Source organism: Xiphophorus hellerii, chromosome 13, assembly GCF_003331165.1.
Source record: "Xiphophorus hellerii strain 12219 chromosome 13, Xiphophorus_hellerii-4.1, whole genome shotgun sequence".
In the NCBI taxonomy this organism is placed as follows: domain Eukaryota; kingdom Metazoa; phylum Chordata; class Actinopteri; order Cyprinodontiformes; family Poeciliidae; genus Xiphophorus; species Xiphophorus hellerii.
Window position 1 is genome coordinate 2,926,051 of NC_045684.1, and position 14,320 is coordinate 2,940,370.

General features: G+C 39.7%; 1 protein-coding gene across 1 annotated transcript; it reads right to left on the reverse strand.

Annotated features, from left to right (window-relative positions):
- Window positions 1-1,717: 1,717 nt before the first annotated feature.
- On the reverse strand, window positions 1,718-12,973 carry LOC116731560 (NACHT, LRR and PYD domains-containing protein 4-like). The gene is made up of 6 exons (XM_032581383.1): window positions 12,870-12,973; window positions 5,602-5,680; window positions 5,214-5,442; window positions 3,299-5,072; window positions 2,883-3,056; window positions 1,718-1,910 (listed from the first exon to the last, which is right to left on the reverse strand). The coding sequence occupies exons 2-6, from the start codon at window positions 5,602-5,604 to the stop codon at window positions 1,733-1,735; spliced, it is 2,358 nt and encodes a 785-aa protein (XP_032437274.1). The 5' UTR covers window positions 5,605-5,680; window positions 12,870-12,973; the 3' UTR covers window positions 1,718-1,732.
- Window positions 12,974-14,320: the final 1,347 nt, after the last annotated feature.

Here is a 14,320-nt window from a genome sequence, read left to right on the forward strand (position 1 = left end):
TCTTGGCTGCCTCTCTGGCTGCCTGCAAGTTTAGGTGGACGACCCTGTCTTGGTAGGTTTACAGTTGTGCCTTGGACATCATGATGCTGTTTGCTCCCCAATATTCTCTGAACCAACCTCTGAGATGTCACAGAGCAGCTGGATTTGTACTGAGATTAGATAATACACAGGTGGACTATATTTAGTCATTAGCAGTCATCAGATAACTTCTGAAGGCAATAGGATGGACTCAGAGAAAAGGGGCTGAATATTTTGACACAGCACTTTTCAGTTTATTTGTAAAAAAAAAAAGTTTTGAATCGTATGCTTTTCTTTCAACTTTTCAATTGTATTCCACTTTGTGTTATTCTTTCACATAAAATTCCAATGAAATATATTTAATATGTTTGTGATTGTAATGTAACAAAATATAAAAAATTCAAGGGTTACCAGTAGTTTTGCATTCATAAAAATATTAGGATAATGTTTCTCGGATGGCCTGGGAACACCTTGGAATTCCCCCGGAAGAGCTGAAACAAGTGGCTGGGGAGAGGGAAGTCTGGGCATCCCTTCTTAAGCTGCTACTTCCACAACCTGACCCCGGATAAGAGGAAGAAAATGGATGGATGGATGGATGGATGGATGGATGGATGGATGGATGGATGGATGGATGGATGGATGGATGGATGGATGGATGGATGGATGGATGGAAAATAATCACATATCTGGAAAATGAGGATGGCGGGGTATAACAGAAGCTGTGGAGCCTCATTTTGTTCATTTCGTCTTCGCGTCCCTGTTGCATGGTTTGTCTCCGGTGTGCAATTTGGTTTCTGTTGAGCAACAGATCACTGGTGTGATGCGTGCGGCCCAACTGTTATGCAAGTTTCCTCTCGAAATGGTCTCTGAGTGCCTGGCTTGCGTTTTACTATGGTGTGGTCAATTAGCCACACACCTGCTATTGACATTAATTTTTACGTCAAGTACTTTATTTGTTTAATGGGCTACGTCCCAGTGTTTTAAGTAGTTTTATTTTTATTTTAATTGTATACAGTCCATCTAATTTTCTGGGATATAGTTGTCTTTGTATATAGTTTTGATATTTGTTTGGGGGTACATTTGTTTCATTTTAAGCAGTTATTTGAAATATTTTGTTGAACTATTATATTGTAAACTGCTAATTTTTTTGTATTTATATTTATTTTAGAATTTGTAACCTCCACTGATTGTGTTATTTTTTTCCAGTTGCTAAGGTTCGGTGGTGTGACTGTGTCTTTCACTTTTGTGTGCCATGATTCCTGAATTTGGGTTGTCTCACTATATATCTAGTGCCTTACACGTTATTTTTGAAATATTTAATAGATGCCGTCAATTATATGCCGGCCCTTATGGTAACTTCTGATGGTAACTTCAGCTCCTGTTTTTTTTTTTCCATGTTTTTTTTTTCCTTATTCATGTTTTCTTCTTTTTATAGGAGCTTTTAGAAGTATTTTTAACTTAGAATTTAATCAATTGTGTTCTACAATTGAAACCAGTCTCAGTGCTTTGTCCTGGATTGCTTTGAGCAATTTTTTAGATTTAATTATTCTATCTTACTTAGTCTCTTTGTTTGATTAGATCAGTCTTGTATCTGTTTTATTTTTTGTTGTTTTAAGTTAGTCTTTGTTACTCAAGGTTAATTATGTTTTGGGTCTAGTTATTCTTTTGTATTAGATTTATTTCCTACTCCCCTCACTTTCTCTTCTCCCCCTCCTTACTTGAGAACTTCTAGTCTCCAGTGTGGATCCTTCAGTCCAGCCAGCAGCCGCTTCACTCCTGCATTTCCTAGATAATTGTAGCTCAGGTCCAACTCTTTCAGATGGGAGGGGTTGAAGGTCAGAGCTGAGGCCAGAGAAGCACAGCCTTCCTTTGAAATCAGACAGCCTGACAATCTGCAGACATACAATAAAACACACATGATGATCCTCTTCGGACTTTAAGGCTTCTTCAAATTGGCAAATAAAGAGAGCAAGATCACAATGATGACAGTGAGATGGAGAGTGTTGAAAAAACACTGTCATGATGCTTTAAAAAATCTGGCGACATAAGACTGACTTAGTGAGGCTTAAGAAGGGGAGGAAGTGGCCCAAGTGCAGAGAATGAATGGTAACACATCAGCTCAAAAACAAAGAATAAAAGGCATCATATGATCGTCACAGATCGCTGTATTTTTAACAGCGATCTGTGTTACCCCTAAAAAGGTAAGGGGTCTCTGCCATTTTTGTTCCAGTCTTTTGTCTGTTGATTTGTTTATAGACAGCTCAACCATTGTACCTCTTTGCATACTCATAAAGTTGTACTTTATTTCATTGATGGAAAAGGGTGTTTATTTGTGGTACAGCCTTAAAAATCCTGAGGCTGAAAGCTTCCCGGTGTCAGTTCTTTTTTTCCTGTCATGATTGGCTTTGCCTAAATTGTAGAATAAAACTTCTATTAACATCAACAATTAAGGGTTTAATGGTATTTTATGGTAGACGATATGTCAGAAAAACTTTGGATAACACTTTATTTGAAGGGGTGCGCATGATAAACATGATAAACATGACTTAACACCTGTAATGAACATGAAGGAGTCTTCATAAATGTTTACGACTTGTCATAAAGTGTCGTTTGGTAAATAATGACACTAAATGTAAAGTTGACATATTTAAAGAACCTTTAATGAAGGATGTAAAGGAACTTTGCATTAAAAGTGTCATTATTTAGTGAGTAATGCACAGTTGACACTTTTAATGAACTTTTAATGCAACTTTTAGTTGTGCTGGAAAGGTTGTCCACACAGGGTGCCAAACAGACTAGGACCACCTCTGGTGGTAACGGCATTAGCAAGAAATCTGGTGTCAACAGGGTTGAGGACATTGTACCTGAGAGTTTCCAGTTTGCAGTTTGGACTCTCCATTACAGCAGAGAGAAGCTTCACTCCTGAATCCTGCAAGTTGTTGTTACTCAGATCCAGTTCTCTGATACTGGAGGACTGGGAACTGAAAACTGAGGACAGAGCTTCACAGCTTCTCTCTGAAAGATTACAGTCACTCAGTCTGAAGAGACAAGGAGAAAAATCTTCTATTAAAAAGTTAACAAAAACAGTGTTTATTTATTTCCACCCAACAATGTCCTCCTATAAAGGATTAATTGAATTGTTTTATTTTACACATCTTTATGTTGTCTTTTGTTGTGAACTGGTTCATTACAAATAAACTAAAATATGAATAAACATTTACCTAATAATTAGACAATTTCTCACATTCAAAAATACATAAGGTAAGATTTGCATCCTTACAGAGCTTTGTTGGAGGCTTTAACCACTGGCAGCAGTCTCAAAAGAACCTCCTCTGAAGCAGAGTATTTCTTCAGGTCAAACACATCCAGATCTTCTCCTGATGACACTAAGATGAAAACCAGAGCTGACCACTGAGCAGGAGACAGTTTATCTGTGGAGAGACTTCCTGAACTCAGAGACTGTTGGATCTCCTCCACTAGAGAATGATCATTCAGTTCATTCAGACAGTGGAACAGATTGATGCTTTTCTCTGCAGACACATTCTCGCTGATCTTTTTCTTGATGTACTGAACTGTTTCCTGGTTGGCCTGTGAGCTACTTTCTGTCTGTGTCATCAGACCTTGCAGGAGTCTCTGATTGGTTTGCAATGAAATTCCCAGGAGGAAACGCAGAAACAAGTCCAGGTGTCCATTTGGACTCTGTAAGGCCTGGTCAACAGCTCTCTGATGGAGAAATATTGGGTTAGGCTCCTTAATTTTTTGTGCTTCTTCCATCAGGTTAACACCAGAGTTGATGAAGTTCAGATGAACATGAAGAGCAGCCAGAAACTCCTGAACACTCAGATGAACAAAGCAGAACACCTTGTCCTGGTACAGACCTCTCTCCTCTTTAAAGATCTGTGTGAACACTCCTGAGTACACTGAGGCTGCTCTGATATCGATGCCACACTCTGTCAGGTCTGATTCATAGAAGATCAGGTTTCCTTTCTGCAGCTGATCAAAAGCCAGTTTTCCCAGAGACTCAATTACCTTCCTGCTCTCTGGACTCCAGTGTGGATCTGTTTCAACTCCTCCGTCATACTTGACCTTCTTCACTTTGGTCTGAACCACCAGGAAGTGGATGTACATCTCAGTCAGGGTGCTGGGCAGCTTTCCTCCCTCTCTGGTCTCCAACACATCCTCCAGAACTGTAGCAGTGATCCAGCAGAAGACTGGGATGTGGCACATGATGTGGAGGCTTTGTGACATCTTCATGTGGGAGATGATCCTGCTGGCTTGCTCCTCATCTCTGAATCTCTTCTTGAAGTACTCCTCCTTCTGCAGGTCAGTGAACCCTCTGACCTCTGTTACCATGCCAATAAAACCAGGTGGGATCTGATTGGCTGCTGCAGGTCGTGTGGTTATCCAGAGGCGAGCAGAGGGAAGCAGTTTCCCCCTGATGAGGTTTGTCAGCAGAACATCCACTGAGGTGGACTCTGTAGCATCAGTCAGGATCTCCTTGTTGTGGAAGTCCAGAGGAAGTCGACTCTCATCCAGTCCATCAAAGATGAACAGAACCTGGAAGTGTTCAAAGCTGCAGATTTCTTTGGTTTCAGTAAAGAAATGATGAACGAGTTCCACCAAACTGAACTTTTTACCTTTCAGCACATTCAGCTCTCTGAAGGTGAATGGAAATATGAACTGGATGTTCTGGTGGGCTTTGTCTTCAGCCCAGTCCAGAGTGAACTTCTGTGTTAAGACGGTTTTCCCAATGCCAGCCACTCCCTTTGTCATCATTGTTCTGATTGGTTGATCTCTTCCAGGTGAGACTTTAAAGATGTCTTCTTGTCTGATAGTTGTTTCTGGTCTGTGTTTTTTCCTGGATGCTGTTTCAATCTGTCTGACCTCATGTTCATCATTGACCTCTCCAGTCCCTCCCTCTGTGACATAGAGCTCTGTGTAGATCTGGTTCAGAAGGGTTGGACTTCCTGACTTAGCAATACCCTCAAAGATACACTGGAACTTTTTCGTCAAATCAGATCTATGTTTTTGTTGATGAACTGGTGCAGGAAGTGCTAATGACACAGAAACAAAAATCAGGAAAGGAACAAAATACTCTTCTGTAGATAATTTGAATAAATGTGATTCCATCTCTTCAGACATCAGTAAATGTGTAATTTATCCATCAGGTTAAATATTTGTAGAAATCCTCTTACTGCTCTGCAGGTGGTCAGCTAGATCCTCCTGTTTCATCCTCCTCAAGAAGTTCAGTGTGATAGTCATCAGTGCCTCTCTGCTGCTCCTCCTCTGCTCTTCATCTTCACCTTCCACCACCTCCTCCTCATCTCTTTGACTTTCTGAACATTCTGAGTCATCTGGACTCAGAACCTTCTGGATCTTCTTCAGCTCATTCTTCACAAAAGTGACAATGTTGTCCTCCAGTTGCTAGAACAGAATAATATTATGAAGGACATGTCAGACTGAAATCATGGAGCCAAACATCAGATTCATGTTGAACAGACTGACAGTCCTCTGGTGTACAAAGTGCAGCAGGGAGATGACTGTGAACAAAACTCATGGAAAAGTACTTGTACATGTTCAGACCATAAATATGAAATCCAGCTGTGTTTGATGCTGCTGGGCAGACAGACCACTGGGAACCTCTGAGTTCTGCTGGTCCACTCTGTGGAGAAACCAGGAAAATTATTCAGCATTTTTCAGAGCAAATCTCCAAGAGTTTCACAGTAAAACTCTTAAAGCAGAAAAACATCATACCAAGTGAACACATTACAAAGTTTAAAAGAGGAAGGTGAAGTTAAAAAATGAAGACCAGTTACATCAGAATCACCCAGTAGACATTTTCAAATGCAGGTTTTGAAATGGGACTTCAAAATGTCCATACTCTTCTCAGAATTGATGCTGGTGCATCTCTTAACAAAAGAAATGTTATTACAAAACATGTTTTCAAGGACAACACAGCTGAAACTTTTATCAAGTTAACTCTTTCACCTCACCTCTACCCTGTAACTCTGTAGATGATTGGTAGATTACTTTGATTATAAAATTTCAGACATTCTTGATTCCATTAAAGTGAAGACACTTCACTTTGGATGTCTCCATGGAGATTGCTTCCACTTTAATGGAATCAACTAGTAAGAAATGAGAAAAGTCATGTAGAGGGTCTGAGGAAAAATGGTGCAAAACTTGATTCTAGGTTCACTAGAGAGACTTCAATGCTATCATTCAACATTAGAACTTGCAAGGCAATTGTTCTTTGCTGAAATTATTAGCAAGAACATCAATATAATCTTGCCTTGCTTGCCGCAGTTGGTGGATTTACAAATCTTCAGGTGACTATCATCTGAGCTCCACTTTGCCAGAGTCTACATTAAATTTGATAACTTTTTTAAATAGAAGATTTGAAAAATTATAGTTTATCTGCACATCCACATAAAATTCAGTACCAACACTATGGAAAAAAAGGTTAAAAAAAAATAGAGAGAAAATGACTTCATTCTGTGGCTGATGATGAACAAAGAGAAGTAACAGACATTCAGATCGGCCAAAGCCAACATTTTATGTTATAGTTTACCTTCTAGGTTATGTATATTGTTGTTGTAACATATTGGTCATCTAAGAATAACAATAGTCATATTAGGATTGTGACTATATACTTATTAGGGATGCACATTATTGGATTATTGACAGATAACTGATATGCCAATATGTTACAAATCATTTGGCCGACAACTGATACATATGAAAATAGAAATCTGAGAAAAAGAGCTGAGCTCACATTAAGCACGCTGAAATAATACATTTCATAATACATTTCAGACTGGCTCAATTTACACAGTTACAGTAATAAGATACAGCTCACCTCTGTGATGGTGGAGATCCAGGAGATTTAAATAGAAGAGGAGAATCCTTTGAACAGTTGCTCTTAAAGGACACACAGCTGGGTTCTGGTTCATTATAAAACCTGAAAGAAAAAACTGTTAAAAACCATTCTGCTGAGTTTTACTTTAAAAGTTATTTTTGGTATGACTAAAAGTAAAATAAAATTTTGAGAGACAGAACAGAACCAGATAAATCATCAACTCCATACTCTAAATCACATGTCAAACTCAAGGCCCGCGGGCCACATGTGGCCCGCTACGTCATTTTATGTGCCCCCCCCCCCCCCCCCCCCCCCCCCCCGTTTTACAGCCCCATTGATTGACTTAAAATAGGTTTTGAGCACGAATTGACTACAAACTACATCTCCCATAATGCCTTCCCGATTGCTACCAGCCAACATTATGGCTTCTCGCCACTAGAGTGCAGCAGAGTCACCTCAAGCTGATTATTAATTTTCCCAGCGAATAAAACTGAAGCTAACAAGCTAAAGAGCGAAGTCCCGTGATGGTTCAATCGAGGACTTTTACCGTCTCCTGCCCCCTGATTTGATGCCACAGCTTCGACTCCATGCAGCTCCTGTGTTTTTTGTCCATGTTTGGAAGCACCTATCTGTACGAACAGATGTTTTCAATAATGAATTTAAACAAGACCAAGCACAGATCGCGCATTACTGAGGAAAACCTACACGCCGTTTTGCGGATTTTTTCAACCAGACATGGACGAACTGACCAGGGGAAAACGGTGCCAGACATCCGAGTTTGAGCAACTGTTCAAACTCAGTATACTGGAATATGTATATAGTTTATTGATTTTGCTTGTGTTTTGTTTTGTGTTTATTTACAGAACACAACACAATGAGGATGTGTGAGTTGGTGACAGGGTGAAGAGGATCAGCTTTGTGTTCAAGGACAGGCAACATCACCTCATTGTTTTGTTCTTATGTGAAATGCATGTTCGCTGTGTAATAAATAACGAAAAAGTTTTGTGAATGAAGTTGAGAGTTAATATCAAAACTTGTTTTTGTTCTTTGTCTGCTTATCTTTAAAGCAGACAAAGATTAATTTTCCCAGCGAATAAAACTGAAACATCGACAAGCTAACAAGCTAAAGAGCGAAGTTTAGCTGAGCAGTTTAAAAATACTGAGCATATTTTAAACTGCTCAGTTTAAAATATGCTCAGTATATAACTGAACTTCTCAGTTTAAAAATATTGTAATTTTTAAACTGAGCAGTAATTTTACATCCATGCAAACTCCAAGGTAATATTTAAAACTTGAATACATAAAATCAGTTATTTAACAATATGAGGTGTTTAATTTATATTTAACATTGTATTTTCATACATTTATGCTAGGGTTGCCCAAGTCTAGTTTTCCAGACCAATCACTCTGCAACTTTAGATGCGTTCCTTCTCTAACACACCTGGATCATTGACTCATTCATAGGCCTCTACAGAACTGAGTTGCTGCTAATGAGGAAAGTCAACTTTTTGTCCGGCGAATGTTTTAGCAGGGACGCATCTAAAAGTTGCAGTCTGGAGGACTGCACTTGGGCATTCCTGATTTATACCGTCAATGTGGCCCATTGAGGGTGGCCAATATGCTGAAGTGGCCCTCGGTGAAATTGAGTTTGACACCCCTGATCTAAATGATTCCTACCACAACCAGTCCAACATGTTACTGGTCATCTGTCCTCCTGAATAATGCCAAGCCTTTTTTTTATAGAGCATAAAATTCTATTTTTGAGGCAAACATGTTGGTTTGAAATGACTGAGAGGACAGCTTGGTGATATTAGTGTTGAGCGGTGACATGGAGAAGAACAAGGAGCATCCAAGGACAATCTGATGGAGCTTCTTTCAGAATCATTTGGTCAGTCAGCCCACTGCTGAGATCCACATGAGATGGAAACAGAAGTCAGGAGGCAGTAAAAATCTGTAGTTCTACTGTTTAATCCTTCATCTAAGCTGCTCTCCACACCTCCTCTGCTTAGTTTGCAGGTTTAAGACTCCTTCTTTGTTTCTGTTAAACTGGCCAATATTTTATTTTGTTCAGTCAAAGTCCATGGAAAAAGGGTGACTGCTAATAGGCAGAGAGGAACGGCAGAAAAATGCAGCAGAGTAGAGCGGCAGAGGGGAGTGGCTATCTGGCAGTTCGTCAGAACAGCTATCCTTATTTATAGGAAGAATAATGCTGAACTCATGTTTGTCATCAAGATTCAGGAAATGTGTTGGAAGTTGGTAAGTTTTTCCAGATGTGTCCTGCTGGAACACAGAGGTCTAACCAACAGGCTGGTGTCACTCAGCTGCTTCTCCAATATTAATGGTGTTTGGAAGAACGCACCGATACTTTGATGAGCTGCTTCTGTTCAGTCTGGATGAAGCACCAAAGAGACACAGCAGTAGCTTAATTGCCACATCTGTTTTGGTTTGATAGTGTGTGAAGACTGCGTGAAAAGGGCTGTGGACAGCTAGAGCTAGTGATCTCACCTTTGACCTTTGCTCTGGCTCTCACCTTCCCCACACAGAGTGGTTTTAGAGGGAAGGTTTGCCTCCTCTCTGTCCTCACGCTGATCCATGCTGCTGAATTCAAATTAGCTCACACACACCTGCCTTCACCTGCACAGGAAACACACATCATTCATCTCTAGCCAACAGGCTGGTGTCATTCAGCTGCTTCTGCAACATTAACTTGGTGTTTGGAAGAACACACTGATGCTGAGCTGCTTCTATTCAGTCTGGATGAAACCGGAGGAACCTGCCATCAGCTGCTGTGCTTCTACTATCAGACCACTAGATAGAGTCATGGAGCAACATTTCCAGTCACTGATTCACTCTGAGTAAACATCAGGGGATATTTATTTTACAATCATCAACTCTAGAAGTGAATTATCTACTCCATCAAAGCTGAGAAATTTAATAATCTGATAAATCAAACACATTTCAACAGCAATGTGTGTGGGGGTGTTTTAAAGAGTTCACAGGAAGCAGCAGGAAGCTATTGAGTCTTATATTAATGGTGGAGAACAGAATTTGATTCTAGCAAATAAAAGACATGAAGCAGTTTGTTCCAAGCAGAAAAAAGCAACATTAGCTCAGCATCACGTTGCTTGATTCCAGGTCATCAATAATCCAATATATTGGTCTTCAAACAGCGGAAATAAATCTGTGTTGAAATCAGAAGTGAACATGATCTCTAAACATCAGAGCACAGACAAACAGGAAAGCTTCTGAAGACAAAGTTCAAGTAGGAAAAAAAGCAAACTTACAGTTTGTTCAAATGGTCCAAAGAGTTGAAGAAAAATATCTAAACACTAGAATGAGACCCAACAGAACCCCAGTAGAACTGGACTGGGTTCTATTTGAACATGAGATCAAACTGAAATAGAAACAAAGAGACACTTCTGTTCCTGTACTGGTGATGTTGCAGTTTTGGTTCCTTTCTGGTTGATGTGGCTGAGGAACAAAGGAAATGATCATTCCTGATCAGAAACTTCATCTTCTACTGTTTATTAATTAAATAAATGAAGAACAACAAAAACAGAATCAAATCTACTGCGCCTAAAGAAGGCGCTAGAACCTGCAGGCTGGGCCTGAGAAACTGTAAACGGGCAAGAGCTGTTCTGATTGCGGCTGTCACAGTCAAGTGCACCTGAAGGATTTTATGGGACTACTGCACCTAACCCACAAGAGCACAACTACATCTCCAACGCGCATCATGTGCATGTCACACAAAATTAGCATAAATGTAAACCACACAATTATAGGCCACATGCGCAAAATGAGTATGGCTCACAGGAACAGCAGATCTAATCTGCTTTTTTCTCCTTTTTTTCTTTTTTTTTTTACAAATTATACTAAATAGTAAAGACAAGAAAACAAAGTCTACCCAGGTGACCCACAGGAGGTGGCAGATGGAGTTTCCCAGGTTCAAATGGTGTGTCATATTTCCAGGTGAATAAACAATGTTTGTAATTTCTACTCTTTTTGGCAACGTTTCGTCTAGACTTAAATGTTTAACCTTCCTGCAGTCCTTAGCACAACGCTCAGGAAGAGCGCAGCAGAAGTCAAGGTCATCCAACCAGGTGGCCCGTCAGCTCCTCAGTTTGCTAAAACACACAAAAAGGCTGTTACATCCGCAACCCTCCCGAACCGTGCACATGGCACAAAGCTCAGTACAACCCACAAGCAGCTTGTAAATCAAGAAACATTTGTTTGCATCCAAAATACAAGTGTGAATCTCGTCCTGTGCATGTGTGGATCTTGTGAATTTGTGAGTTTCGTCCTGTGCATTTGTTAATTTTGATCTGAGCATTTGTGAATTATGAGACTGTTAAAACTCCACACACCTGCACTCAACAGATCTGTGTGTAACAAGAACAAAAGGGATTGAGCGTCGGGTGTCATGTGACTTTATAGAGTCACCGGCAGGTCACAGGTGACTTTGTTGTGATTACGGGTTTTTTCACACATAATGATCTGGTAAACTAAACTCTGTTCGATTGGGGACCAAATTTGCAACACTTGTTACATTTTCAGCTGCTGTGGTTCACATGCACACTACACTGTTTCAAACAATCCAAACTAACTGAAAAACCTGTGGTGGCGCTGCACTAGTGAAGGAATCGACACAAAACCTCTGAAGAAGAGCAGCGCAACCTCCTTGACAAAATGTAGACAAAAATGGAGCCGTGTCAGATTCTGTTTATTGCCCATTAAAATACATGAAGTATAACTGCAGCAAATATACAAAAAGAAGATTTAACATTTGAACGCAAGATAAAAAAACATTTCAATAAAATCTGTCTCATGAATGAAAGAGAGAAACAACATGATGATATTCAGTGTGAAGCTTTGATTGGAAACAGGCAGATTGTCTGAAGATGAAATAAAAAGATGAAGACCAACAACACCAGAATCACCCGGTAGACATTTTTAAAAGTTTGTTTTTTTTTAACTGGGACTTCAAACACTGACACTGTCAGATCTGATGTTGGTAGGGAGTGTGCCCCAGAGTTTTGGGACAGTGGTACTGAAGGACAGACCCTTCACTACCACTGTGGGAGGAAATACAGCAGGTTTTAATAACTAGATCTGTGGTGGTGTAGACATGGAGGAGGTCTGAGATATGTGGTGTGTGTCAGTGTAAGGTCCTGTTCGGGATGCGATGGTGAGGAGTTAAAGGGACTCCTGTAGGTCACTGGAAGCTAGTGATCTTGCATTATATCTCTCCACACAGACAATTAGAAGTTAAAGCTCTGTTTCCTTGAACAATGAATGTATTAAAAAAATATATAGCAAAGCATTCAGACCAGACCATTTCTGACCACACTTTGATTTGTTTCTAATGTTCTGCAAATTGTCTAAAGCATGAGTGAAATGTAATAAATACATTGAAATATTTAAGAGCTGAAGAACACACTGCAGTTCTAAACTCCTATGAGGGAGCAACACCATGTCACTGGTTAAGATACACGTGACTGTTCAACCACAGCTGAGAAGAACTACAGTTCTTCATCGCAAGTACTGAGGAAGACTTTCAGATATGATCATATAGTTTAAGAACAAAGAAAGACAATCCAGTTGATTCCATGTTATGTTTCATTCAATTACTATAAATAGGTGAGAGGGACCATCCAGTCCAGTTAGCTTGTTAACATGGATTAGAGAACCAATCAGAGTGAGCTACAGTCCACACTAAATATTACACTTTAACAAGAGAAAAGTTTTTAGTGATGGTGACAAATCAACGAGGCCCAAAAGCAAACAAATCAGAGCTACATCCAGAATGCCTCCAACAACATGCATTCTTTCCACTGTCACTATTGTGTTTCTGGAGAACATCCGACACACGCCACTTCACATATGAACAGAGAAATGCAGGGTAAAGAGCTGAGCTCATGTTAAACACTTGTTAGATTAAAAACATTTCACACTGATTCAGTTTACACCGATACAACAGTTAGATCCAGCTCACCTCTCTGATGGTGGAGGTCCAGCAGATTTAAAGCCAATTAGAAAACCCTTTGACTTGTCACTCTTGAAAGACAGATGGCTGGGTTCTGGTTTGAGTCTCTGATGGATCCTGACAGAAAACATTATGCTGCTGTGAGATGATGAGTTTTTCCAGATGTGTTCTGCTGTAACACATAGCTCTAACCAATAGACTGGTGTCACTCAGCAGCTTCTGCATCACTGACTTGATCTTTGGAAGAACATACTGATACTATGATGATCTGCCTCTGTTCAGTCTGGATGAAGCACCAATGCGGAAGAGCACCAGCTTCAGTTGCATGTCTGTTTTGGTCTGATAGTGTCTGAACACTGTGTGAAAAGGGCTGTGGACAGTTAGAGATAATGATCTCACCTTTGACCTTTGCTCTGGCTCTCATCTTCCCCATACAGAGTGGTTTTAGAGGAAAGGTCTGCCTCCTCGCTGCCTTCACATTGATCCATGCTGCTGAATTCACATCAGCTCACACACACTTTTTACCTTCACCTGCAGAAGAAACACAAATCATTCATCTGCACATCAACTCCGATCATCTTTTATATCAATAATACTGGAATACAGCTGCTCCTGAAGCCTCTTGTTCAGGAGGCTGCGCCTGAAAACTCCTGAACATGAAAAAACCTTCATCACCTCTCATAGATGGCTGCGATCCTCTGGATCTTGGTCTGGATGAGTTTTCTCTGCTTTAGTTTCAAACTGTCTAACATCCAGCATTTCATTGTTAAACTAAACCTTCATAAATACAGTTTCTCCTCATTCTGGACATACAGAAAATAACTAAAGGGATTTTAGTAAATTCAGAGGCTGAAAAAATGAGTTTGAATAAAGATTAATATTTCCAGAAATTATTTCCTATTAAACTATCAAAGTTCTGTCCTTTCTTCTTTTCTTCCTCATATCCTCAATTTGGCCTTCTATCCTTCCTCCCTGCATTACTTGTGTTCTTCCTTTCTTACATGTCTACCTTTTCTTGTAGCCTTTTCTTTTTCTAGAATTTAGTAAAGGACTGAGAACTCTGGAAAATTGAATCTGGAAAGGCCTGGAATGTTTCCATAAAACATGCAGAAACCCTGTGAACACCTAGGTCAGCGATCCAGTTTCTCCTGGATGTTTTGATCCAAATTAAAATATAAATCTGATTGAATTTTAGTGAAGCTGCTCCAGATCTCTAAAATAGTTTACATCTTTATATCTGCTCTGCTCTGACATTCTGCTCAAAATTGAGAAACATTCAAATCTCTGCTAAACATTAATGTCTATGATGTTCATGGGTTTATTATGCTATTGTCTTTTATTCAATTTTATTATATACTTCCCTCTACTATAAACTGTACAGGGAACAGAACGACTTTTACTGTTTTTATCTAAGACTATAAATTGGATCTTTGACTCTCTAACTCTTGAGGTACATAAGA

Coding starts and splice junctions, on each gene's coding strand:
- LOC116731560 (XM_032581383.1), bottom strand. Junction 3,057..3,298: donor AAAGCCTCCAACAAAGCTCT/GTAAGGATGCAA, acceptor TTGTCTCTTCAG/ACTGAGTGACTGTAATCTTT. Junction 1,911..2,882: donor TGCAAACTGGAAACTCTCAG/GTACAATGTCCT, acceptor GTATGTCTGCAG/ATTGTCAGGCTGTCTGATTT.